The sequence below is a fragment of the Coturnix japonica genome, chromosome 2, assembly GCF_054131305.1.
Source record: "Coturnix japonica strain WE chromosome 2, WE-NBRP24, whole genome shotgun sequence".
Taxonomy (NCBI): Eukaryota; Metazoa; Chordata; class Aves; order Galliformes; family Phasianidae; genus Coturnix; species Coturnix japonica.
In genome coordinates this window covers 66,487,114-66,514,391 of record NC_140664.1, presented here as the reverse complement: position 1 = coordinate 66,514,391, position 27,278 = coordinate 66,487,114, and the positions used below count along the sequence as shown (strand labels likewise).

Genomic DNA, 27,278 nt, shown 5'->3' with positions numbered 1-27,278 from the left:
TGATATGATTTTATTCTATTTCAGAAATAAAACAAATTATTTCTTTTGGAAGATAATTTGTTTCTCCTTTGCACTTTTGCTCATGGTAGGCACGTTGTTACTACCCCTACTAAGGAAAATACCACATATTCTCCACATGAGACTTACTTCTATGTCAGCCAGGGTGATTGTCCCTGGGTGCCATAAAGAACCAAATGTTTTGTCCCCCCCCAGCGTTATGAAGCTGTATGCTGACCTTATGTATTAAAATGCATAAGAGTCTGGATCTCTTGCTCTTGCAAGTGAATTACTTCTACCTCCTTTAAAGTTTCAAATACCTCACACTGAACAGTACGTCACTGAAATGCAGCAGCAAAAGTCTAATCTGCATAAGCTCAGGTAAAAGGGAAAGAACTCAAAGGTTCCAAACCATACAAAGGTTCTTAAGAAGAAAAATCTTTGAAACTTTGAAGATAAGCATCCTCTGCAGAGATTATTTTCTTCTGTTCAGACCAAACTTCCCATGCAACTTCTGTTACAAAAGAGAGTAGAAAACGGGATATTTGAGGGAGGCTGCAAAACACAATAACGTGCAAGTCATAAAGAATATTGGGAATTGTACAAGAAAGAAAATTGAGAGCACAAAGTTACTCAAATTGCTAATTCTAACAGTGTAGTGGTGACACAGCTGGAAATCCTTATCTGATTTTCATTTATGGATTGTCTTTTAGGGCAGAGCAAAGCAGAACCACACAAGAAAGTTTTTTGGTGAGAGACTAAAATTTGGAAGATGTAACTTCTAGCATTGTCTTTAGTACAAGGAAGGGTTCTGCACTCCCAGAGCCCATGAGTACACATCCCACAGATTGCACTCACCAACCCTAGCTGGAAAACCTAATCTTAACATTTGTGTTTCATTCTCATCTGAAGTGAAAGGGAAGAATAATGCTAAAATGTTTCATTGAGGTGTGATAAGGTTCAGTTCCGCAAGTGGTCAAATAATGTATTCTTATAAGTACCACTCATAGATTCTTGCAAGCCACAGACCTGCCCTTGAATACTGGTTTAGAAGTACCTATTCTACTTCAAGCAGGTCAGTAGGTCAGCCTGCTTCCAACATTTTGGGGCTTGAATACTAGATGATGAGATTTAGAAGCTTCAGAGTGCTTCTGGTATTGTTTTGATCCATAAAAACTAGTATTAGCAAAACTATAGTGCATAGATGTGGAATTTTGCATCAGAGAACACCTACAGAAGACAGAGTGATAAATCCTGAACTACAGTTCAGACTTCATAACTGCCTTGTTTCTTTAAATTTATGACACTTTTGGAACTTCTATTCATCTAGTGGATGCATAAAACACATCAGCTAGAAATGTCGTATACACGTTTGTCATCAAATATAGGCAAGCTGCTTACTAGGTGCTTGAAATGGATAAAAGCTATGGAATCTGCTACTGAATGTAAAGGAATCAGTATTACAGCTTCTGGTAAAAGGAGTACAAGAACTGAGGTCATACACACTAGTAAAAAATGCCCTAACACCACAAAACCATATCAGAAAACATCAACTGACCAAGCATTTTTTGGGAAAATATCTTGGTTTGATATGTCCACTGACACAGTTCTGATGGAAAGTTAGCTGTTGGGAAAGATGCCCTTAGAAATCCAAGAATCTGAGCCTCCCAACAACAAGGATGATATTTCTAGCCACACCTGGGATCCCATGTTGCTTGGCTCCTCAACAGACAAGTCTCAAGCCTTCTAAGTTATTTGTCTTACTATTCATCCATTAAGAATTGAAGTCTTTAATTAATACCTTGCAGAGAAGTTCTGAAACTTGCTGATTTTTCAGGTGGGTGACTTGATGCGGCCAGCCAAACTCTTGCTTAAACATGCAGGAAGTCTGTAATGCTGGACTAAGTTTGAATAATTTTTTTTCAGAATGCAAAAGAATAAATCCAGTATCCCACCCAGAGCAACCAGTTGCACTGACTCTAATGGATTGAAAAAAACTCTTGAAAAGAATCTGAAGAACTTATTGTGGCTTATGGCTATCTTCAAACAAAACTTACTCATGTGGTCCTCCTGGAAACTCTGGTATCAGCTCTTCAGCCCAAACTCAAACATTCTAGGAGAGTTTGCTAGACTGTTTCAGATAATATGCTCAGCAATGTACTGATCAAAATTAGAATGTCTATGAAATTAATTCACGGTAAGTGGTTGCTTTAATTCCACAGCACAGAATGTAGAAGTATTTCTTTCTCCTCCTCTCTCCCCTACCACTTTTCATGCATTAGGTTTCTCAGGTTGAAGTTTCATTTAGGCTAAATCATCTCAGTGATGCATGGGGGAAAAGAGTTCTTTCATCTGATTTGTTCTTCTTGTGTAAATGTTTAACTACCAACCAAAAATACTTTCAAATAGTAGGAAATATATCTTTATTCAGTTACACTTTTAAAGAAACAGATTTCCAGAGGAGCTGAAAAACATGCAAGTCATGACAAAATATTGATTGCATAATAATGTGATGTCAACAGTGCAGCATAATCATGTTTGCAGGTTAGAGCCTTGCATATATTATACAGCTGAGGTTTTACTGCTGAAATTGAAATATAAATGGAGCAGTATTTATTTCTAGAAAACAAAGCACTGTTCACATACTAATGCCCATCTTCCAGTTCATGGTAAAACATTATGATCTCTCTCTGAGACTGACTAATGAAAAAGAAAACATACAGTGCTTAGTATTAAATCTGACGTGGATGACATTTAAGGTCATGAAAGGCAATCTTAGTTGTACCAAAATCTTTTAATCTTATTTGCAGATTATTCCATCAGTGGCTCCCTGGAGTTGCAGAAGGGTTTTATTCTCATATCTTTATTATTTAATTGAATGTTGAAAGTGTAACATATTGTAAATTGCTCTTAATTTAAAAAGTACTTTCTTGTCTCAACATCATAGCATTTGGAAAGCTAGAGGAGTAGTGACTCTGAAATATACCTGGGCAAATTCAATATTTGGCATATGAAGTGGTTTGGATATAATTAGATAAGAAAATGACTATGAAGTGTGAAGCACATAATCATACTTAATTATGATTTAACAGATGTTCAAAATGACTATAAGTTACACCAATCTAATGTAACAACCAAGTTTGATTTCTGTGTTATATCAGGATGCAATTCCCACTGAAATCACCCAAATAATTAGGAGTGTGCTGAATTCTGTATGCAGGAATCCATGTGGCTATCTGTATTCTGTGACAGAAGATCACTGGAATGATTCTCCTTATCACAATCATTATTTTCTGCACAGCCTCCTGTTTTCTATTGTTGGTAGTGCTTAAGATGTCACTGTTCTTCATATACATGGAATGCCCAGACTTCTTAAACTCCAGCGCCTCTTTAAGGACTAAATTTTTGCAGATACTGAATCCAAGGCAAGTTTCACAACAACCTCAGTAGCCAAACCAATAACAGCTTACTGGTTAGATGAATACACAACCAGAGCTGACTATACCATCTAGACAGAAAAAAGTTCAGAGCTTCACTGCTCAGACAGGACATTTTGGAGCTCCTAGTAAGTTGCTGTGTACAGTAAAGACGTATCAATCAAGCTGTTTTGTTGTTTATTTTCCTTGCTCCCTTCTGTTCTAACTTCCCTTTAACTGGAGGTAAGACCCATGGTTCCTGTGGTGATTTGAAAACTGTATCTCTCCCTCTAATTATATGAAGAGCTACAAGGACTGGCTGCCATTACAGCAAGTTGCAAAACTGGAAAATCCTTGTGTCAAAGACATTCTGAACTTCATTTTCAGTCCACTCCTCTACACAGAATAGTCTGTCTGTGTCAAAAGGCTTTTGTTGTGAGTTTGAATACATTTTGAGTTAGCCAGGTTAGATGGAGCTTTGAGCAACCTGGCTTAATGGGAGGTGCCCCTGCCTATGTCAGGGTGTTTGGAACTAGATGGTCTTCAGGATCCCTTATAACCCAAACCACTATGTGATTCTATGACATTAGAGGATATGGGACAGACTGGTAAACAGTGATAGCAGAACTTCACTAGTGAAGTCCTCCAACCAGTTATTTCAGCCACCTAACACTGAGCTTTACAACAGACTATGTTTCCTGGACTGGTCCCCTCAGTATAGAAGCCAGTGGGGAAACCACATTATGTACACCCGTTAATGCTGCATTAACTGAAAGCCAGGTAAAGTTGAAGGGACATCTGACTCTTGCAGAGTCTGTGAACCCTGGAGGCGAAGCCACGTCTTGATGAAACCAGTGTCATTGCATCTGCCAAGGAACCTGGTGCAGTGTGTTCTCACTACTTACTTCCATGGTATTCTTGAAGGACAATCTGATTAATTTGTTTTATGGACATTACAAAGCTATCCCTGGTAGATATTTAGACAGCAACAATTGCAAACAACTTGGGCACAGGTATTTATAGAGCACCAATCACACTCTGTTGTGCCTAATGACTGATATTAACATCATGCATCAAATACTAAATCTTTGTCTGAAAACAGCGGAGTCAAAACAACTCAGCTAATGAAACAGGCAACACAGAACACGTATATGGCCTGTGCACAGACCAGCTCTTTGGTAATGAACTAAGGGGATCGTGCTAGTGTTCAACACAGAGGAGAACAGAGCAGCTGAGCTCTCCCTTTCCTAATGCCTGGGCTCACAGCATGGTACTGTCCATATCCGGATAACGTCCATCTTGCAGCATGGATTAAGATATAGTGCCAGCAAGCAGGACAGTGTTAGCCCTGTGCTGTGCTCCCTGGAATAGGAAAGCTCCATGACCAGCCTTACATCTTAGTTTGTGACTAGCCTCATGTTGGAGGCAGAAGCTGCCACACAGAAAGACTTGCAGGACAGCACAGCAGTGACAGAAAAAACATTTGGTACTGATTCCCCCTAATCTTTTCTAGTCTCCTTAGCAATTACATAAAATGAAGGTTATTTTGAAGAAGGTAACCTGGGCTAAGATATACCTGGATGATGCATTAAGTGAAACTACTGCTTGTATGGAATCAGACAGGAAAGTAGACAAGAGAAAGTACTAGAGATGTGAAGAAGTAATACCCTCTTGTCCAGGGACAAGAGGACATAGAACATAGGACAACAAAAGGACGTAGACACTGGCACACTGGCACAGGGCAGATGTCTGGCTTATTTCCTGCAGGCCTGTGGTAACAGCCAGTATCAGCTGCTTTAAAGGAATGTCAGAAACACTACAAAGTTTGACTGTAAAATCACCTGCCCACCATGGAAAATTTTCTCTAACCACAAGCAGTCGGTGCTTGGTCTTCAATCTGCAGGTTCACCTCTCTCATGTTCATACACATCTTTGTTCCTCTCTGGCATAACTAAAATATGCTGTGCAGAAGTATTTACAAATTAGTCACAGCTCTACAAAACATATTGAATTCATAGTTTTCATAGTCAGATTCTGCATTAAGAAAGTGTTCATCTGACACATGTATTCATCCTTTTTTGGGAGAACACAAAACGTACTTGAGCCAGCTATCTCCCACTATGAGGAAAGGCAGCTGTCTTTCAACCTTGGACAATCCTCTGCACCTGACACTGAAACACAGACCAGCTATTGTCATGGACAGACACTGCAGCCAACCAGTTAGATCCTGAGGGTAATCATTTTTGCAGAGAGGTGTGTATGGCTGGATGCTATTTGAAATCAAGCCGTCTGTGCATGACAGAGAGAACAGAGGTGTGCCAATAGTTTCCAGACCTGTACGGATATCCTTGCACAGCTTTGTGTGCAACTATTAAATATACATATATATACACAAAAACAAACCACGATGCATTCAGGAAACAGATTCCAAGAGGAGGAATGAAACTCCTTCATCCTCACAAAGGGGAGTGAGAATAGATTCTGCAGCTTTGCTTCTGCCAGCAGACAGAGGCAGGCAGAGTGACTGACTGATCAATTGATTTTGGTCACAGTCATGTCAGAGACCTTGCTATAACGGTGAAAATCACCAGTGGGGAGTATCGCTGCTCTCATTAGGAAAATGTCCACAAGCCAGTTGTGATACTTCTCAAATGTTATGAGTCCCTGCCCCTATCACCTCTACCACCATCTTTCCCCTTTCACTAGTGGAAAAAAATAAAAATAAAAATAAAAAAAATAAAAATAAAAATAAGAATAATTTTTATTTCCCTCCAGTGAAAGTGCTGTCAGGTGACACCAGCAAAGAAATCAAATGCACATGCCAGAAGAGGTGTTATCTTCTGAGGCTACGTCATAAGCAGCTGAAGCTAAAATGCATAAACACACAAAATACACATCTTAAATACATAGACTATATGCAGGAAAGGACTCATGATCAGCTAAGAAAGCAAAGGAAGGTGTCAGGGTAGAATTACTTGAGGGTTTATTTTTCCATTTTAGTAATGGCATGCCCAATGAAGCTGTGACCTGTAGGATATCAGCCTCTGTGTTTGTTTATGCTTAGAAACCATTCGGTATTTCATTCTACATTCAAAGAAAAGACTACTGAGTGTACAAAAACCTAACTGGGTGTACAAAAACCCTCTAGACTATGGTTCTTCTAACTTAAGTAAGATTACAAGAATCCTATCTTACCTCACTACGTAAAGCAAAGGCTGTAAGTTTTCATTTGGTAACTTCTACAAACACAGCTCTCGTATTCCCACAACATGTATTTTCTCCCAACAGTCACACAGGGGCCTCTTCTCTCTGCATCCATGTAATCTCACTTCCCACCATCTCTGCTTCACCTTTTCGCCCTTACCACTATTCTCTTACTACTTGGATGTCTCAAAGTCTCGTATCTATTTTCCCAAACTGCTCTTTTTTTTCCTTTTAATAGGGCTTCTTTACCAAGTATCGGTTATAGTCTCTGTTTTCTGCTCTTCTGCCTGTTTCTCTCTGCATCTCCAAATCACTCTAATCCAGGCCACACTATAGGAACTAACACAAACAATCTCATCACAAACATGTCCCAGGGTTTTATACACTTTTTTTGTGAAAATCCACAAGTTATAGGAAAAGTGACAATACCGTTAAAGCTTTTCCATCTGATCCTTCTGGCCAACAGTGTCTTTCAAAAAGATTCACATCTCACAGGAAACAAAACCATCAAGAGCCCCTGACCGTGTTTAGAGCTTTCTCCCATTTCTGCAACATGTGACCAAATGGTTAACATCAGAACGCCTACAAACTCATTTTGGGAATCATTTCTCAGCCTGGACATCAGAATTTGCATGTTTCCACACTCTCTTATCTAATACTGTATTCTTTCCCACATTCCTGTCATTTATATGGGTATGCAGTCACAGCCGATTAGTCAAAATCACTTATGGAAATGTATGCTCCTTAGTTTTCAAAAAGATAGTGTTTCAGCTATCCTTATTTCAGAACACAGCACAGGGGATATCATTTAAAACTTGCAAATAGTCGGAAAGGAAACAGAAAACTTGGCCAGCTTTTGGTAGTAAAGGTGACATCTCTGACACAGGCTGCAAAAATGCTATGTGCAAGCATGAAAACACACATAGGATTTGCAAAAGACAAAAAGGCTTTGAAAAACGCTTGCATCTGAAAATATCAGACATTCTTTCTGGAAGGAAGATAGAGTGACATGAAGAGAAGCTGCCTCCTAATCAGGTGCTGCCTGTACGCAAGCAGAGTAATCTAATTTGCAAGTAGGTGACCTATATGTCTGGGCATACCTGATTATTTATTCAACTAATCAAATTATATTGTGTCATTTGACGGCGGGATGTACACACTGCTGACATGATGTTATTTTTTGTCACCAGATAAGGGGAATTGATTCTAATCTATATTACTTTTGTTAGTCATCAACTCTTACACCTAGACCTGCCAAGGAAGCATGAATGCATTTCCAGAAGTTCAATAGCAAACATATCATTAGGTCATGGTAAAGATATTCAATGCTGAACAAAAAAAAACACCACCCAGCGACCATCATCATTCGATCAACTTTATCTCCGTGCCAGCACTTGAAGAGCGAAAGCACCTTTTTGCACCCTTCCCACCGCTTAGCCTGGCGCAACTACTCAATTTCATTAATTCATTTATTTTTTCCTTTGGTCACCATTTGGTTTTCAGAAGACACCGCTTCACGTCACGCTGCACCTGCTGGGAAACCTTGCCTCGATATCCCCAATCGCATTGAAATCTTAATACCTTCTGCTCCCCTTGTGTGCACTTGCAGCGCCTGTTTTATAATTCATTTCAAGTCATGTCATAACCCAGACAAAGGACTGTCCTGTTTGCTCTTCTTTTTTCTTTTTCCCACCTTCTAACAGTATCCCCCGCAAAGGTCAGTGAACAATTCTTTGGACATGTCTGCTGGGGTGGGGGTCTCATCAGGAGTTGTGTGTGTCTGTGTGACCCAGAGAGGCCCTAATAGGATCTCGATATTTACTGCATCCACTCCACAAACACACACACACACACGTTGTTTTTTGTTTGTTTGTTTGTTGATGGCCCAGTGCAGTGTTTCAGTGTGGAGGAGTGGGGAGAGAGTGTTGAGGAAACCTTTTAAAATATATAATTATGAGCCTCTCAGAGAGAGCAAAGCCTCGCCTGTGACAAGGAGCGGGAGCGCACTGACAGTAATTGCCTCGGTTGCTCCCCCCGGATGGGGCTCTGCCCCCGTAACAAGAGAGGAGGGGTCCCGGGGACGGGCCAGCTCCCGACCGCGACCCCCGTGCCGGAACCCGCCGGGTCCCACCGCCGCCACCAGCGTGACCGTTCCTGTGTCCCGAAGCAGGTGGCAGCTCGGCGGCGGGAGGGCTGCGGGGTGGCCTCGCTGGGACGAAGCGGGGCCCGGCAGGAGCAGCGCGGCACCGGCGACCACGTACGAAGTGGGCGGCTGCGGAGCAGGGCCACGGCGTCGGCGCGACGCGGGGCCACCGTGTTTGGGAGCCTCGGCGCCCAGGCTGTTCAGGCCCGGCCCGGCCCGGCCCGCCTGGGCTCCGCCGGCGCTGCCCCCTCCCATCTCCCTGCACGGGGAGCCGCGGCACGCCCGTCTGCGCCCTGTGCCCTCCCCCGGGGCTCTGGATGGAGCGAGCGCAACTTCAGCCGCCGCGGCCGCTTTCAGCCCTCTCCTCCCCGTTCTCCCCCCGTCTGCGTCGCCTCCCCTTCTCGCCTGAGAAGCGCAAAGTTGCGTTGAGACGGTACCTCGGCGGTAGCGCGAGTCTAACGAGCCCATTAAATATGATCAACGTACCGTCTGCACGGAATGAAACCATTCCCAGTCCTGATTGCTCCAAAGAGGAATCACGTCCTACCTCCCACCTTCCCAACCTTCGTTCTCCCGGTGGACACACGCGTGTAATTACTGGCGATTGTGCAAATGCAGCCCTCAGCAAAAGCACGCCGGTACTGTAGGGAGGGAAGGCGAAGGAAAAACCTTTCATTTAAGGCAATATACATATGGATTATGCTTTCTTTTCTACACCAGCCGATAGGTATTGCGCGTGAAGCGGTATCGGCGGCCCGTTTCTTAACCTCTCCCTCTTTTTTTTTTCTTCTTTCTTACAGATCACCAGGTGATCTGGAAATAAATGATGGATCGCTTTGTGGACGGGCGAGGGGAGAGGAAGACTCGTTAGTGCAGATGCTAAGCGAGGAGTAAAGCTGCCTGAGAGCACTCTGCCGTGATTGCTTTCTTACATAACTCTCTGTCTTCACTGCGGACCGCTCCGCTCAGGAGGGAGAAAGAAGCATAAACCCAAAGCCGGGCCTTTCGAGTGCGGGGTTCCCCTCCTCCAGGAAAGCAGAGCTTCGGGGCGCAATCATTTACTTCTGTGATCATCACTGGGTTTCCTGGCAAGGAGGCTGAGCGGGCTTTTTTCTTAACCTCCTGTGTTTTTGCTTTTTGTTTGCTCAGATGACATTCCCTGCTTCGATGCCCTCCCCGCCTCCTTCCCCCCTTCCCCCACCCCCCACCCCCCGCCCGGACAGCGCTCACACACAGACACACACACACGCACACCCCTTCTCCTTTCATCATCAGCAAATAAAGATTAGGTGGGCAGATTATAGAAAGCGTTTTCAGTCCTGTGCTGATCTTTATTCCGCAGCCTTTGTGATGATATTGATGATGATGATGGTCAAGTGGACAGTTTGATTTTTGTGTTTGGAGCTAGTTATAAAGAATCAATATTATATCAAGGGGTAACTTTCGTGATAAAGGACTTTAACCACTCCGGCTATTCATCATAAGTCTGTAGCAAGCAGATAGGTCAAAAGAAATTATATTGCACTAAAGAGTGTGTCTTCTTATCTCTCCTATACCAGGGGAATAAGGGACAAGCCGATCGATACAGGAGCTGCTGTATACTTCTTGCAATTATCAATAGCTGATTTCGTCTTTTGAGGCCTGAATCTATTAATACAAACCAATAATAATCTTCTGAGCATATCAGTAGCCAAGGGGATGAAAGTTTTTATACTTGACAGCACTGTTTATAGAGCTAAAGTTCCTGAACACTGCTGTATTGCGTGTGCACCCCTGTGGTATGCATATACACATATATACCTTTCAACAAACATCCCACCAGTCATTTAGGGAAGAATACAGCTTTTTGCAAAGGGGCTAAAAACATTGATTTTGAATGTAAGCTGCACCCACATGTACCTCCTGCAGCATGTGCAGACCTTCCTTAGGACAGAAATACAGCCTTCTAATATGTACACCACCTATATGTGTGGGCATCTATAGGTGTCTCCGGCACACATGCTTGCTCTTGATAATATCCCCATAGCTATGTGTATGAAAAACGGTCTGCAAAGTATTTAAGAGTGCTGCTTAAGTGAATGTGTCAACTTTTAGGTGAAGGAACGGAAGCGGGTGGTAATTGGAGTTCACTAAGTGTGAACATAAGCTTTTTGTGTACATGAATTGATGTTTATTTAGATCCAAGAGAAGAGTGATATTAAATAAAAAGTAACTTGAATGGTTAAGGCAAAACGTTCAGGCAGTGTTATGCTCTGAGCTGGTTCTGTACATCTCATGGTGGGGCCAGTTACCTTACACACACACACACACACACACACACACACAAAAATTGTAATAGAAAAGAAACATCTTTATAATTGACATTTGACATGCTGTTTGGCTTAGGCTGTGGTAGACCAAGCACAGATTTCCCTCTGATGGAAACATTTATCATCGTGATTGCTGCAGAGTGGCAGGTGGTGTTATCAATTACCTCTTCTTACCAATAATAATATTACTATGGTAATATCTTTGCTCATGTGAGAAGGAATTAGCGGTCAGTTGTTTCAGCTTTAAATGGAAGAAATTACGTTGAATTTAACCCCGGGGTCCTCAAACAAAAGTTATGGTGCAGAAAAAAAAAAAGGGGGGGGGGAAGGAAGAGACTGCTTCAGCTTGCCAGGAAGAGCAGGAGACGATAGAAAATAAAGTCGAAATAATTGCACGCCCTTTGAATAAAGTTGCTGAGCAAAATAGCAATGAAATACAGCAGTCGGATTGCACGGAACGCCACATCCATCTTAACTGCATGTTGGCAATTTTGATGGGCTTAAGAATAACAGTCTTGCATAAAGCGTTAAGTATAGATGGAACTACTTATATGGTCTTTGTGGAGTCGATCCTGCAGATAAACTTTCTGAAGGCTTTCATCCTGCTTGCGCGGGGATACAAATTAAAGCCAACCCGTAACCAGGTATCCCATTAATGTTAATTAAAAACAACAATAATAACGGCAAAAAAAACCACCAACAAAGTACTGAGAAGTACCTAATATTATTAAGCAGGGGGAAAGAAATAACGCGATGAAAGGATGCGAGAAACACCGCAAGAGAGGACGGCAAGTAGCAAAGTAGGTGTAACTGGGCAGAGCACAGCAGCTGCTGCGTCCCGCTGCCCGCACGGCGCTTCGGCGGAGCGGGGAGAGGACATGGGTGGGCGTCCCTTCCCCTGCGCGCACCCCGAGCGGCGCGCACAGATTTACTCGGCTGAGCCGTTTGGCCCCGAAGTGGCCGCGCTTCTAGTAGCCCAACTTCAGCGAGCGCATCGTTTCTTATGTATTTATATTCACCCCCGAGTCAGGGAGATGAACTATAAAAGGCTCGTGGAAATTTTTTGCGGTGTAACGGAGAGAGGCTGAGGGAAAGGGGGGGGGGGGGGGGGGGGGGAGGGGGGCTGGGAGGAGGTAGGGGTCGGAGCCGGAGGAGCGCGTATCACTTCATAACTTTCCACCCTCCACACGAGCTCCTCACTCCTCCGGGCTTTTCCCCGCGGGTCGGAGGAAGTTTCGCTCTCCGCATCGCGCCGGGCCGCTCCCGGGGGCATCCCCACGGGGCCAGCGGAGCGGGGGCTGCCTGCGCTCCCTGGGGGCTGCAGCACCTCGCCCCGCTCCGCCGCCTCTTCCGAGAGAGCGATGGGAACGGAGCGGGGAGAGGGAAAAGGAAACCGTAAAATGTATCGCTTGAAACCCTAGAATATGGTAATGTCGAGAGATACAAATCTGGTAATTATGCCCTTCTTGACTGTTGTGTTCTCCATTGTTCATTAAGCATTAAAGACAGGATTATTTAATTTTCCACTTAAAGATTCTTTCACGTCCCGCAAATTCATATTCATTTTCGATCACTTTTTTTTTCACAGCAGACAAAAAGTTTTGCTCCTAGAACACAAAGGGTTGCCACTTTAAATTATTTTTATTCTTTAAACGGCTCTCCGGGAAAGGCACTTTTAAAAGGCTCTTCCAGAAATCGTACGAGGCACTGAGCAATGGAAAATGCCCAAATTTAGGGGGGTGGGATAAAAGAAAAAAAAGAAAAAAAAATAAAGTTGTTTGAACAACAGAAAGGGATCCCTTCAGAAGTGAACTAAGTGAAAACTGACCCGGTTCTGGTACTCAATGCAATTCGGGGAAAATGCTTGGCAGAGATTAAAGTGCGTCCTCTTCCATCCCAGGCACACGCTGCAGATGTGGGAGGCAGCGCAGCTCCCTCATCTCGCGTAGCTCGGGGAAATGGACTTCGCCGCCGCAGGAAAACCCCAACTCCAGTTCCTTGCCCGCGGCTACTGTGCCTCAATGCCCGCAGACGTTCGCTTTCACCTGCGCTCTCCCTGCAACATAACGCAGCATATGCACAAAGCATAACGTGTTATTCGTGTGCAATAAATCCCTACTTCTGATAGGAAAAAAAAAAAAAAAAAAAGAAAGAAAGAAACCTCAATTAAGGGGCTCGTCCCCTCCCACTTCATACACTTCATATTAGAAAATCACATCAGATTTCAGCCTTCGCGATCATCATTTTAGATCAGACCCTCTCTCAGTACGACCAAACTTTCAGCGAGGATGGATACGCGGAGAGAACACACTTTAGATTTACAGACGGCAAACAAGGCTTTCAAATTATAACGAGGGTAATCATCGAGAGGTGTCTCGCGTGCGCATCCCGCTAAACGAAGGACAGAAAAGCACGCCCGTCTTAGAGCCAAATGGCGCAGATTTGGCATTTCAGCACTTTTTCTCGTAAGGGTCGCGTCCGTTTTTAACGAATATCTGCACCGCAGAACTCACTGGTAGCCTGCATGTCACCGAGCTCCCCGGAGTGGCCTAAACTGCCGCCTCTAACTTTATTTGGTTTGCCCACCAGCAGCAAAGCGGGGGATAAAGCGTCAGCCCAGAGACGCGGTATCGCGACGCCCGAGATAAAGAGAGCTATCAGCAGGGAAAGTTTACACAGAGTCCTCTCCCAAAGCAGCCGGGGTTAGTGTGTTTTAAGGACTAGGGCTGGATTACACGGGCTGCGGCGGGGGTATTAGGAGGAAATCCCTTTCACTCGGCCTCGCCTCGCTCCCCAGCCCCATGCGCAAAGCTGCCCGGCGCCCCTCACCCCCGCTGCGCGCCCGCGCAAGGGCCGGGGCCAGCACCGCCGGAGGCCAATCTGCAAGTGGTACTTAAAGATAAATAAAATAAGTAAATAAATTAAAGAGGGAGAAAGAGAAAAGAAAGAAAGAAAAAAAATAATATAAGCGGAGGGGGACAGCTGGTGGAGCCCCCCTTCCCCATGCACACACGCACACTCAGGCGCGGAGCTGCGCGATGCGCGGTGGAGATCGGCGACGATGGGGTACATCCTAGCGGCGGCTCTGTGCCATGGGCGCCCGGCGCAGTCGGGCGAGGCCGCGCCCGGAGAGGCAACTCGTGGCGGTGGCGGCGGGACCGGGCGGGGCGGCGGGAGGGGGTGGGGAGGAGGCGCGGCCGGGGGGGGGGCGCGGCCCGGCTCCCGGCGACTTGTAATGCGATAGAGGAAAGGGGGAGAGGGGGGATCGCCGTGCCTCCCCCCCTTCCCTCTGCACTTTTAGGAAAAGAAAAGAAAAAAGTGGGGGCCGAGGAGAAAAGCTGCCGTCGGGAAGGTGCGTGCGGAGAGGGAGCGGGGAGGCGGCAGGCTGGGGGCAGCCCCGGCCGCAGCCCCGGCAGCGCGGCTAAGGGGGAGGTGGAGGAGGAGGAGGAGAGTAGGAGGAGCCGCCGTGCGCCCCGCACCGCTCCCAAACTTGAAAGTTTATCTGCCCGAAATCAGGAGCGGCCGCGGGGCGCGCAGTGCGGTTCGGAGCGGAGCGGGCGGGGAGAGGCTGCTGGCAGCGCTTGCGAGCGGAGCGGGGCGCGGCGGGAGGGGGCGGCAGCCCCGCGGCAACGGCGGCACCCGGCCCCGAGAGCCGGGAGAGGAGAGATGCTGTGTGCCGGGCAGCGAGGAGCGGCCCATCGGCGCTTCCGCGAGACCGCTGTCATTAGCTAAGAGGACGCGCGAGTGAGCCGGGGAGGGGGTGAGGAGCGTCCCAGAAAGTCATCCCGACCTGAGGGAGAGGGACAAAGAAAAAAACTTCCTACCAATGGACAACAGGAAGTGAGCACCAGCACCAACGGGGAGCCTCTGCTCGGAGAAAGAAGCTGCAAGACAAAGAAGAAGGAAGGAGAGGTGAAAGACAAAACTGCCCGAGGTCTCCTGTGCGTGCGCTTCCGAGAGGAGAGAACAAAAGTCAGCCGGGAGGGGAGACGGAGAACAGGAGACGGGATGGGAGAGCTACAGAGCAGCACGTGAAAAGCGAAGGGAGAGAAGAGCGGGCGAAAAGAAAGAGAGAACCGTTCACAAAAGTTTCTTCTCCCGGAAAGAAAATTACTCACACGCAACACAGAAAGCAGATGCCTCGCAGATCAACTTCTGGGGAAAGAGAAACCAGGAGAGACGAGGTGATGTGAAGGAAAATTTAAAAAAATCAGGAGGAGAAAAAAAAAAATAAAGAAAAAAAGAAAAAAAGAAAACCGAAGAGAACAGAAGAAAGCAGAGCAAAAGAAACTGAGTGCCGGGGGGAAAAGAAAGACAGAAAGGCGAGGATCGTGACCTCCCCGGAGAAGCGAACCTGGCCCATATGTTGTGCACAGCGCGTGCAGCCCAGAGCCCCGCTGCGCGCTGTGTGCGTGCCCCTGCGCCGCGCTCAGTGCCCGTAGCGGGCGGCGCTGCCGCGGAGCCGCATCCCCCGGCGGAGCGGAGCGGCTAATTGCGGAGCCTGTCCTTCATTTCCATATGCAGCCCGAGTCCGCTGGAGCCGCGCCAATCCGCGCTCGCCCCCAGCACCATTAATCGCCATGCATTATTCACTAGCCTAATTACGGAGCCCCATGCGCGCTCCGCGCAGCCGCCCCAGCCCGCCGCGCCCGCAGCCCCGCGCCGCGCACAGCCCGCCCGGCTGAGCCCTGCACGCCCGCCCGCCCGCTCACAGCGCTTTGGTTGCTTAGCCCTGCTTTTTTTTTTTTTTTTTTTTTTTTTTTTTTGCTTTTTTTTTCCCCTTCCCTTTTTCTCCCTCCTCTCCTTGGGGTTGGTCGCCTTTTCTGTTGTTGTTTGTTTGGTTTGTTTTGCAACTCGACTTTTTATTTGAGAACAGTTATTTCCAGCCCCCTCCCCTCGCTTCCAATTCCTCCCCCCTCTCAACCTCCGCGTCGCTGATGCCTCTGCAAAAAGCAGAGTCAAGACGGCTCAGTTAGCAGCATGTCTCGTCGAAAGCAAGCGAAACCCCAGCATCTCAAATCGGACGAAGAGCTGCAAGCGGAGGTAGTTTCCGAGCACGGTAAGGGCTCCCGGCGTCTCTTTCTCTGTCGCTTTTGTGAGCGCGTTTCGGATGGAGATAGGTGCATTTACGGTGCTGGTGAGCACGGGAGCGTAATTACTCCGCAGCGGGAGAATGGGGATTCGAGCAGCCGGGGGAAGAGGCGGCGGAACTGAGAAGTTCGCAGTTCAGCCAAGTTTCGGCAGCCCACCCCCTGCCCAAGGGGCCCTCCCCGCGGCTCCCCGCCGGCCACCCGAGTGCAGCTCTCACGCCAGGGCTCTGTGCCGGGCCAGGCCCTGCCTCTTTCCCTCTGACCGGGCTCGGGCAGCCGCACGAGCGGACACTCGGAGCAGCACCGCCTCCTCCTCTTCTCTGTGCTTCTCTCCCACTCTGTATTTTTCTTTTCTTTCTTTCTTTTTCTTTTTTTCCTTTTTTTTTCTTTTTTCTTTCTTTCTTTCTTTTTTTTTTTCTTTTTTTCGCACCGCTTTTCCATCCTTCCCCTCCTCCCCCACCCCTATCTCCCCTGGTGGAGGTTCTGGCCGGAGTCACTCTGCCCTGGCCCTCCGGCACCAAAGTTGGCGGCGGCCGCGGGCTGCGGGGGTCCCGCGGGCCGGGGGATACAGTCTCCCAGGGCGCGCTCCCAGGGCAGCCCCGCAACCGGCCGCGGGCTCTGGGGCGGCGTGGTCTGGGGGAGCCCCTTCCAAGCTTCGGGCGGAGGCAGCCCCGGGAGCGGCGGGGTGGACTTGGGTATTTCCGAGGAGCTGGAGCTGTTCCTCACCCCCCATTGCGCTGCCTCCCCCCGCCGCCTCTCGGCTCTGAGCGGTGGGAGGTGACACGGAGTGCCACCGCCGCCACCGGCCCCTGTCGCGCCGGCTGCAGGCGCCGGGGAAGGGCTGTTCGCTCGCCCATCCGCCATTCCTCTCTCCCTCCCCACACGCAGACAAGCCACACTTGCTTTATGCATCTGGCCGACCCGCTCTGCTCGTGAACAAGTGTCCAAAGCAGGATGGATTCGGGCTGCAATTGCTTAAAATTTCCACCTCGCCGGACTGTTTGTAGAACAGAGTGGCAGGTTTCTTTTCTGTTTTTTTTTTTCTTTCTTTCTTTCTTTTCCTTTATTTCTTTCAATTTCAGTAGCCCTAGGCGCTGCAGTGTGCGAAGTCATGCCACAGCCCTTCCTCACTTAACCCGAGCTAAAGTTGAGGGCTTCCAGTTAAAAGTTTTTCTTTCCTTCCGTGCACGGAAGCTCCCTCCCTTCTCAGCATCTTGCAAAACTAAGTGGGAGCCCCGGTGTTTTCTGCTTTCCCTTGTAGGCCCTTTGCTTTACCCGCTTTCCCTCCCTTCAAAATGAAAAAAAGAAAGAGTCGTTTTACTGCTCCAAAGCTATAATGTGTTGTAAGTTGCTTCTGTAAGTGGGGAAAGGCAACAAAGTTGGAGCACGAGGGGGATTTTCACTATTGTACCTAAACTTTACCGCCTGGAAGCTTAAGGCAGTGTGAATCCTCTTCATCAGGTTAAAACATCTGTCAGACCGGCAAAGCTTTAAGCCCTCCTAGGGGTGGCTGGGAGCCGGGATGTGTCCCACTCTGTCAGGGCAGTTAGGAAGGGGCTGCTGCCAGTGCTCTGGGAAAACCCACTGGGTATTGACAATAACAGAGAGAAATGCTTCCTTCTGTCACAGCGGAGCAGCACAGCGGTGCGAATACGAATAGGGTTTTTAGGAAGCACCGGCAGTGCAAAGTAAATAAGTACAGACAAGCGGATGAGAATTATGATTTTATTATGGGGGGAAGAAAAAAAGAAAGAAAAAGAAAAACCAACACAACGATTAGCTAAGCTCAGCCTCTGTTGGGGTGCGTTCTACGTTTGAGAACGTTTCACTTGTATTGCAGACTTTGAAATGCTCCGAACCCACTTCAATATAGTAAAATAAAACCCCACTACTTCATTAGGACACTCCTGGAGAGTTAATAAATTGGGGACAAAAATTGTTAAACTAGGTTTTTGTTTTGTTTTGTGAATCTTATCTATGTCCGTGTCACCCGAGATTAGAACAAGAGATATGCTAAAAAGAAACGCTTGCATATGGTGGGTAGATTAAGGACAAAGAATCTTTTTGTCATGGAAATGGGTTTTTTTTCTTCCCCCTTTTTTGGGGGGTTTTGTTTTGTTTACTTCATCACATAGAATTTCTCACACTTGGTTTGTTTTGTATTGCCCTCAATGACTACATGATCAAATGAATGGATTTATTTCTGCCGAATGAGAAAGACAGTCTTTCCATCAAAAGGACTACATTGCATCCCAGTGAGGAATTTTAAAGCGTTATTATTGTGGTCCCTGAATAGCACAAAATCGGCTTTCACAGCAGCCCTAAAATGCAACAATGTAAATACTTTTCAGCCTGAGAAGGCTGTTATCAAATTGTGCTATGTTTCCTTTTATTAAAACATATTTTAATTAATAGAGTGAAACCCTTCGTAGTTAACGATTAACAAGCTGAAGTAGAGCTGTTGGTTTTTCACTTTCATTTGAGATCTGTGAGCAAGGTGGACTCAGTACACGCGAGCAGAAGGCTATCTAGTGCACATTAATGTAGTGTAAATCATTTATGTGCCGCGTTACGAAGCCTAACGATTGCTATACCGAAAGCAATTTTATAGGCCAGATATAACGAGTGCTCCCAACCTCACAAATTAAAACACTTCTCGTCAAGTCAGTATTTTGCAGCTCTGTTCACAGCTGTAATCAAGGTACTGCTACAGTGCCTGAGCGTATTTTCCAACAAGCCAAAAACAGTTCCCACAGCACCAGAATATCTGTCGGTTTGTTTAAAAGCAAACTGCCTGAGCAGCATTATTTGATACACGCAGCCTTTTCATTAATTTGGCTGTTATCTTCAATGGGAGAGGGGGAATGGGGGAGGGGGAAGTAGTTGTTAACACAAGATGAAGCAAATTGGGCTTATTATTTATTTAATAAAATCATGTTTAATACTACTTCAACATAGACTTTAAGTGAAGCATTTCAACATGAACAATCCCTAAACACAATCCCTTAGAGCAAAGGGACCTTCCTACTAGCAGAAAGAAACTGGGGCAGCCTGGGGAGCAGAATGGAAGACTGACATTAGGCCGTACCGCAAGTTGTCTGCACCCACCACAACTTCCCTGCTAACATTACCACGGGAGTTTAAGCACCATAATAAAGGTTTTTATAGTGAGCCTGGACTGCAGCTTAAGAGAACTGCATTCCAACAGGGCAATGCTGTAGTGGTGAAAAATAGTTTGAAATCTGAAGGTAGTCCGAAATGCCATCAACTACAAATTTACACTGGGAATTTTATTGTTGGAAGGGAGATTCTAAAATATATTTTTTACATTATTTCGGGAGGAAGTGTTCACAGACAACTAGTGATGGCATATTACTCCAATATGTAGGCTGCAGAAGAGTGAATGAATGGTATCTATTAGAAATACATTTTCAGGGTACTGACTTAGAAGGTAGGATGGAAATAATTTAAGGATAGCAGCAGAAGGATGCAAATGGCTGTCTGTAGCACACAATAATCTTTGTTCCTCAGTAAAGGTAAAGCTGTTCTCAGTAAACTGTAACAGCTGGAATTACATTTCTAATACGCCTTCCTAATTCAACAGATTAAAATTCAATCAGAATTATAGATACAATGCAGAAGTAGGCACAACATTTGTATTTTAACATAGGTACAAGAAAAGGGGTTTTTACATGCTGAGAAGCACGTTTTACGGTGCACAAGTGAGTAACGATGACAACAAATGATGCTTTGGACTTCTTCATGCTGAGTTACTGGCAAAGATAGGTGAGTGGGTTACCATACAGTGAACTGTGCAATGACAGCTTTCTCCTGTGCTTTTTAGGTGCTGAACCTGCCTGTTGTGTTGTTGTTTTTTTCTCCCCCACTCCTCAGTACAAACAATGTTGTGTAAACCAATGGCTCTTTATCACACTAGTTAAGTGGAATTGGACGGTGCAGCTCGGAGTAGCTCGTAACTGCACTCAGTGTTCCTTAGGAAGATACACACAGACACACATGCTCCACTGTGGAAACGGCACCTTCCTGTGTGGAGCAACCAGCTTCGTGTTGGTGTGTTTACTGTATGTGCAAATATAGTGTGAAAGGACATTCCTACATGCAAGAATAGAGGTCATTGCATATCATTTAGACACTGCTGCCTTTAAAACTTGAGAAGTCACAAGCAGCTGTCAGGAATAGTGGAACTTGGGTGATTCTTGCAAAAGTCTGTTCTGAGGAAACTCTAAGCAAGATTTAGTTTGTTTGATTTAAAAAAACAAAAGGCCAAATAAGCATTGCTACAAATGGCCTCTTAAATAAGAAAAGATAACAAACTTCTTCGTATAAATAGTTCGGGTATTAGAATAGCATTAGATAGCATTAAAACCATCTAACATCTGTATTTATATCATTTTTAAAGTATTCTGAATGCACTGATTGGTGTTATCGATAGAAAAATACTTGGAATAATAAGGAAGCTCCAACAATTAACCAATTTGCTGGTGTATATATAAATGCTGAAAGTCGACCAAACTGGGTCAGATTTTATCTGGCGCTACTGATCTTGAGGAATTCTTATCATCTCTCCAGGCAGACATTAGGGCTCCCTTTCTCAGAGTGGGAGGAAGGAAATTTTGAAAGGTATTGGTTTAGGATCTGTGTAATTAAGCTATTAATATGCATACATTTAGCTGCTGATAATTACTTGTCCTTGCCTAAGGAAGAAGCAAAGCTACAATTCAATTTTCAGAGTGAAAATACACAAATTAATAAAGAGAATTAGTGCCATTTCTGAAAAAATACTTTTGGTTCCTAAGAAGATTTTGTTTGCATTTTTCCTTCATTTGATGAACTGACTGGCCAGCCTGGATAAGCCTATCTGTTGAGTATCCATCAGTCAGGACACGAGTCAGTCACTTTTGCTGCTAATAATCCAGTTCTGGCAGGAAATTAAAATAGCTGAGCAACTCTTGAGAAAATTAAGTGTGCAAAAATCACTTTGTCTATTATGTTACATTTGTAAAATGAGAGTGATTTTCCAGATTTTTTTCTGGCAGAACCAAGAGTAAATCCAGTTCCTGCAGTAGATTTGTATTGAATCATACATATCCACGCAAAGGGACAAAATCCTGTTAATTTTACCTTCTTAAAATTTACTACTAAACATAATGAAGGTTTTCTAGCACTTGAAAAGAAAGAAATAAAAGGAGAAAAAATGGAATAAAAATATGTGAATTTGGGATGAGATATATTTATAAGGCGTTGATGTGAACATGAACAGATAGCTTACTAAAGAGTGGGGTTTATTCGTATTGTCTTGCTGTAGTTAGAATACATACAGTGAGCACACTTGGGCAGCATCCATTACGAAGTAAGCTAAATCTTTTGAAAGAGCCTTTGGATAACTCTAATTGCTCTTTGGATAACTAACTCTTATTGCTGAACTCTAATACTGTTGTTTTTTTCCCCTTCTTTCACCCCCCTCCACCCACCCTTTCTCACCTCCCCATAATTTGGACCCAATCATTGGCTGAAAAAGAAGCAGAAAAAAAATCCCAACTCCTTCCAGAGAGCGAAGGGTGCCGGAACCCCGGGGAAGGCCGTCCATCCCCCGCAGGAGCCGAGGCCCGGCTGGGTGGGTGCTGGGTGGGGGCCGGGTGGGGGCTGGGGTGGGAGCCGAGGGTGCGGGGCGGCACTGCGGGCTCCCAGAGCCGAGTGAGGTGGGGTGGCGGAGAGCCCTCTCGTTTCCCAAGGAGCCTCCCCGAGGGTGGGTAGTTAGAAGTGCTTTGACAAGGCTTGCTGATTTAACCTTTGCCTGCTTTGCCCTGCCAGGGGTGGCCACTAGATGTCAAGCTCATAATACAATTAGTACATCTATGCAGTTGACCTTGGCAGCACGGCTTACCACTGCTCTGTTAAGTGTTAAGACTGAATTTGAGTATTAACTAGAGATCCCCTCTAGTTTGCTACATGCTGTATGGCTTATCAAATGCCCATCTAATTCAGCACAAGCGTTTTCAGTTCTTAGAGAAGGAAAACTCTTCCTTTTGTCAAGCCCAAAGTCCTGAGCTGCTTAATTAACCCTGCAGGTGCCACAGTATTTTAGTTTCAGTTAATCAAATCTGATTTTCTGTTCGGTTTTTCAGGAAATTCCTTCTACTACTACTGTTTGATAATTTTATTTTATTGTCTTGTTGGTGTGGCAACATCCCCAAAGATGGATATGCTGAAAGGTAGCTTGTTTGGATCCCTATGTGGTTTGCTGTCCAGTGTAGTACTGCAGTATACAGAGTGGTAAATGATCAAAATGACTGAGCTGCGTGGTTAGCATTGAATAACTTAGAGTTTGCCCTTTCAGGCACTCCTGTACATGAATAATTTTACTCAAAGGAGTAGTGCCATCGTCTCCTCCTGTACCTGTATATTCAGTTCTGAGATGTTTAGGAGATAGAGGACAGGGTCCTCCATTGGCTTCTTTTACTGTGATCCTCTGGGCACAGATTCATCAGCACTATGTTGTTCAGAGAGCAGCCAGCATCATTCTGTAGAGCGTTAGTAGCACAGCTTGACATCTGGTTAGTAGAACAGTCCTCAAGATGGGAAGGCTACACGGAATCCAGTGTCCTGCTTCTTGCCATTTCTTTGTTTTTAGGTAGCTTTTTTCTTTCTTTCTTTTTCTGGATATCGGCTATGTTAGAAGTATTGACCACAGTTTTTTTACAATTTCCAGTAAAACTTGTGTTCCAAATAAACTTACTCCCTACAAACAATGAAATAAATTCTACTCTCTCTGAAAGTAATGCCATAAATATGCCATGAAAGCCAACTCTGTATAATTCTCAAAAACATAATGCACATCTTCTTTAATATAATATCTTGCACACATATTCAAAACGATTTGTGAAGCTTGCATCTGTTCCACATCTGCATACACGTAGCAAAGCAGCAGTGTTTTAGATAGCAAGTGCTTCACTGCGCAGATTAGGAACTGCAAATATTTTAAACAGATTATAGTTAGTGCTTGTGCCACAGGTGGCTGTTACTTAACAAATTCTGAGATTTAGGCTACTGAATAGATCAAACAAATTGTGCCAGGTCAGTAGCGGTTTTTGCATGGCAAGAGTGCCCTCCACTGTTCAAATCTATACTAGCAGCTTTTGTGGTCTGAGAAAAAGGACAGAAAATTTTTCTATTGAGTCTGGAATTTCTTCTACATTGTTAAACACAGTAGGGGTCTCTATTTGTCTCCTCCTGTTTCACAGCTTGGGCTCAGTATGTGATAATTCATCTTTCTTTATGGGATTCAAAGCTATCATAAAGAGTTAAAAAGAATTAATTTGCAAGAAAATAAACGTGGTCTAACAATTTAAGAAAACTTTCTTTAAAAGCTCTGTCAGTTGTAAGAAACGATGAAGCTAAGGAAAAAAAGTAATACTGTTCTCAGCAATCAATACATTGTTATAAGGCTACTGTTTCCAAATTAAGGTAATTTTGAAAACAAATTCATGTTTTCTTTAACTATATTTTCACAACTTATTTAAATTGCCTATAAAATGAGCTTATTTCTTATCACCGTAAGAATAGTAAATGATTGTGCTGTGTCTGTGAGCTATGCTCGGTGTTATTCATAGTGTGGCTTGTTTAAATACACACAAAACGGCTGTGAGCTGCGCTTTGAAACAGTTACTAGAATTGTAGGTGAGATCTCACATCTTCATAGTTAGCAGACATTTTATCTTAAGCTGATCTTTACCCTCACGGGGGCTTTTTTGGTGAAGCTTCTTCATATGCTGCCTTTCAGTTGACAGTTGGTGTCATTTTTCCTCTTGAAAGAAATTCTCACATTTAGAAAATATTTATACATTCTTGATACCAGCTCTGTGAAACTGAAGCTGAGGAGTTAGAAATAACAATAAATCATACAGTATTTTCCCACACTTTTATTTGTGTTATAGCATCTGGTCTAAAAAAAAAAGATGTTTCAGAAAATATTTTATTGACACATTTGTTGGATTTCGTTCCCAGACACATCACTAGTTTTAATGCTTTGAGAGAGTATAAGCAATTTGAATTAGATGGAAGCAGAGAAAATGTGGATGTTCTTACCTGATTTCATCCAAGTGACTCCAAGTGTAATTTGAGATCTGTGTGTTTCAGGGTAACAAAATGTAGCAAAATACTGAATTATCAAAGAGCATCTTCTTGGAATACTTCCTATTTCATATAACTCAGAAACTTTTTCCAAAAAGTTATTTCCATTGACAAGAGTAGATGTGATTTAATTCAAGAGAAAATAAAAAGATTCAGGAGCATAAGTGAAGGACAACAGAGTTAGTTGGGTTTTTTTCCAACTGGAAACAGTTCCTAAGAAAGGCATCATTTAGGAAACAGTGTACACTTTTGGAATGGAGCTGCCTAGAACGTAATGTTCAATATCAGTTCTTTCAGGAAAGTATTCATTGTATTTTTCTTGTACGTGGTGCGCAGAGCAGAAAGATGTACACCTAAGTAAAAATACTGAACTAGTGGAAGCAGGCTCACAGATCCTATGTGTGCAATCAACAGCTGTAGCAATTTTTTCTTAGCTCTGAACATAATTTCTGTGAGCTGAAGGAAGCCCATCAGCCCTTTGCCTGCTCACCTGCTGCTCCACAGCAAGAAAGAAGGCCTGCACCTCCCTCCCAGCCGCACACAGCTCCCTCCTGCAGAGCTGTGGCTGGGTGTACTGCACACCAGTGGTGGGGTGAATCCCCTCAGTGCCAGTCCCTTGCACCTCCTGCACTGAGTCAGCAGAGCATCTGAGCAGCTTCAGATATCACAATCCCAAAGTGACTTTCTCAAAATGCCTGAGATTGTATTTTTGGAGGCTAATTTTAGGGCCAGACCCCATTTTTGCAAAGTGGTGGTGCTCTGCTGGGGCCTCTGCAACTCTGGTGGGCTGGTACCTATCTAGGAGCCTTCCCCGGGTACCTTTTGAGAGATGCGGGCTGCAATTTCTCACTGGTTTTCATAGGGTAAGCTTTATGCGCTGTAATTCATCTTGCATCCCATAGCAGCTTCAGATTAGTCTGTTAGCTGTTAGACTGCTAATGAGAAAAAGAAAATAACCGGGAGGTTATTAGTGGCTGAAATCCTGACTACTTGACAGAACTCCCATTCAACACCTTTTGTGTAAGTAAGAACTGCAAAATTCAGCCCGTCTATAAGATTAAGCTACTGCTCGATTAATTTCCCCAAAGTCCTTGAAAATTTTCACTGCGTCACATCTTCACCGTAATAATACGAATGCTTGTATCTCTTCAGAAAGAGAGAGAGAGAAAAAAGAAAAGAAAGAAGGAAGGAAAGGAAGGAGGGAGGGAAGAAAGAATGAAAAGGATATTTTCTACTTAAGCTAATCCTTTAGTGAGATGTCAGAAAAAGGAAGCAAGTAATAAATTATATAGAAATGCATTTTAAAAAAGCTACATCTTCTCACAGCAAGTATAATTTGAAAATAAAAAAATAAAAAAAAAACCACTTTTTTTTTTCTTAATATTTTAACAGATGTATTTTATTGTTAATTTTTAATAATCCAGAGTGATGGTAACATTCTCTATTACTTTTTGCCATTCATCAAATAACTGAGTTTTTAAAAAGAACTCCATGTCCTTTCCATTGGAGTCATATGCCTTTAAGTCTCATTCTCTGCTGAAGTTGGTGAGTACTTATGCTTGAAAAGCAATGATGCAATATATGCCCCAGTACTGAAACTACTGTCGTACTCCTACAATCTTATTAATTTTAGTGGCACTTCTAAGATGAGAGAGCATCTAAGGTGGGAAACAGATTCTCATATGAGTATAGGTTTTTAGGCTAGGCTCATAATCTGTCTTTCCATGGAATGGGCCATCATCCATGGCGAAGCAGCATCTGTTTTATTGTCAGCTGTGTCATCTACTTGCTCACCAGTACAGAAAGTGGAGGCTTCAAGACAGATTAACTTGTTTCATTTCTTAAAAAATGCCAGAAAAATTTATCCCAAATGGAAAATGCTTGTGAGGTTTTTCTTTTTTTCTTTATCTACTTTGAAGTCAATTTTCACAGGATGGGCAACCCTAACAAGTTATTCAGAGTTTTCTAAATTATTTTCAAAATTGGTCCTTGTCTATTTCATTACAGGTGATGAGACTGATATGCTCAGATTTGTAATTTGAAGAGCATTCTCAGGATTTGTAGGGCTTGAGAGTAGTGGAAAGAAGGAATACATGGAGATATTGAGAAAATAGGGCTCTGGGTCACTGGTTCGTATAGGTGAAAGACAGGTCTTACTGTTTTGAAATAGTGCAAAACATGTAGTTGATTTCATTGAGAACACAAGAGACATACTCATTGAGAAATACCGTACTGATTTTTTCCACTTCTACTTTGCGCTGGAAAAATCATATTTCAAATGTAAAATGCTGCTTCCTTGAGTTTGTGCGTTAGCTCACTAGTCTAGCTATTCTATCTTGAGATGCTGAAGAGGTTCATATTGATACCTCTGGCAGTGGGCAACGGTAGTTTAGATTTCTTTTAGAAGTTCATGTATTATACATATTAGTTTTGATCTGTAGAGACCATGAACCTGCCTTAAAAAAGCAGAAAATAGCACTTGTTCTGAAATAGGTTTGCAAATATTCACATTTGTTCTTGAGGGTTATTGTATGGTGCCTGAAATAATTAGCTTATTGGTGTTTGATTGGTTCATTGTAGATCAGAAAGCAGCCATATTTGAAAGGCTACATTCCTGAATTCACAAATGATTTCCTAAACCTTTTGCGCAAGGTTTAAGCTCTCCGTAAGAACAGAAGATTAGTGGAGTAGTAGATGAAAACCTGGAAAAGTAGCCATCCTGTTTACAGCTTCTTGAGGCACAGTCCTCCTTTGCAACTGTGCTTTAAAAGTAGTTGTTGTATTGACAGTGATGATATGATGATTATAATGATGATAACGGACAGTGCTTACCCAGTCCACCAAGTTTTGGAAATTAGCACTAGGAAAGCTGCTCAGTGAAAGCCTTAGGAAAGGCATGGCATCTCTGTGCACAGTTGGTAATATCAACCCCTGAGCTCAGTAGTTTCTGAACACGGCCAGAAGATCA

The 27,278-nt window shown here is 44.2% G+C and overlaps 2 protein-coding genes and 1 long non-coding RNA gene across 8 annotated transcripts in view; 2 read left to right on the top strand and 1 right to left on the bottom strand.

The window, feature by feature from the left end:
• Nucleotides 1-9,071: 9,071 nt before the first annotated feature.
• On the top strand, nucleotides 9,072-9,697 carry LOC116652928 (uncharacterized). Its single transcript, XM_032442588.2, has 2 exons — nucleotides 9,072-9,398; nucleotides 9,561-9,697. Exons 1-2 carry the CDS (start codon nucleotides 9,078-9,080, stop codon nucleotides 9,570-9,572), a joined length of 333 nt encoding a protein of 110 aa, XP_032298479.2. The 5' UTR covers nucleotides 9,072-9,077; the 3' UTR covers nucleotides 9,573-9,697.
• A 2,994-nt stretch (nucleotides 9,698-12,691) lies between these two features.
• LOC146761872 (uncharacterized) lies at nucleotides 12,692-15,256 on the bottom strand. Of its 3 annotated transcripts, XR_014942691.1 has the most exons (4): nucleotides 15,188-15,256; nucleotides 14,894-14,953; nucleotides 12,898-13,125; nucleotides 12,692-12,776 (listed from the first exon to the last, which is right to left on the bottom strand). It is a non-coding gene; the product is annotated as an uncharacterized LOC146761872 (long non-coding RNA). The 3 variants fall into 3 exon arrangements; XR_014942690.1 differs by lacking the exon at nucleotides 15,188-15,256 and having other exon boundaries at nucleotides 14,894-15,016; XR_014942689.1 differs by lacking the exons at nucleotides 14,894-14,953; nucleotides 15,188-15,256 and adding an exon at nucleotides 14,087-14,233.
• An 18-nt stretch (nucleotides 15,257-15,274) lies between these two features.
• Nucleotides 15,275-27,278, top strand: part of SALL3 (spalt like transcription factor 3) — a 21,532-nt gene continuing 9,528 nt past the window's right edge. For 2 of the 4 annotated variants that reach the window (XM_085537707.1, XM_085537710.1), the window contains exons 1-2: nucleotides 15,731-16,128; nucleotides 21,699-21,794. In XM_085537707.1, coding sequence (XP_085393833.1) covers nucleotides 16,050-16,128; nucleotides 21,699-21,794 — 175 coding nt within the window. In that variant the 5' untranslated portion in view covers nucleotides 15,731-16,049. Of the gene's footprint in view, nucleotides 16,129-21,698; nucleotides 21,795-27,278 lie in introns of all 4 variants that reach the window. The other 2 variants (XM_085537708.1, XM_085537709.1) reach the window with 2 other exon arrangements.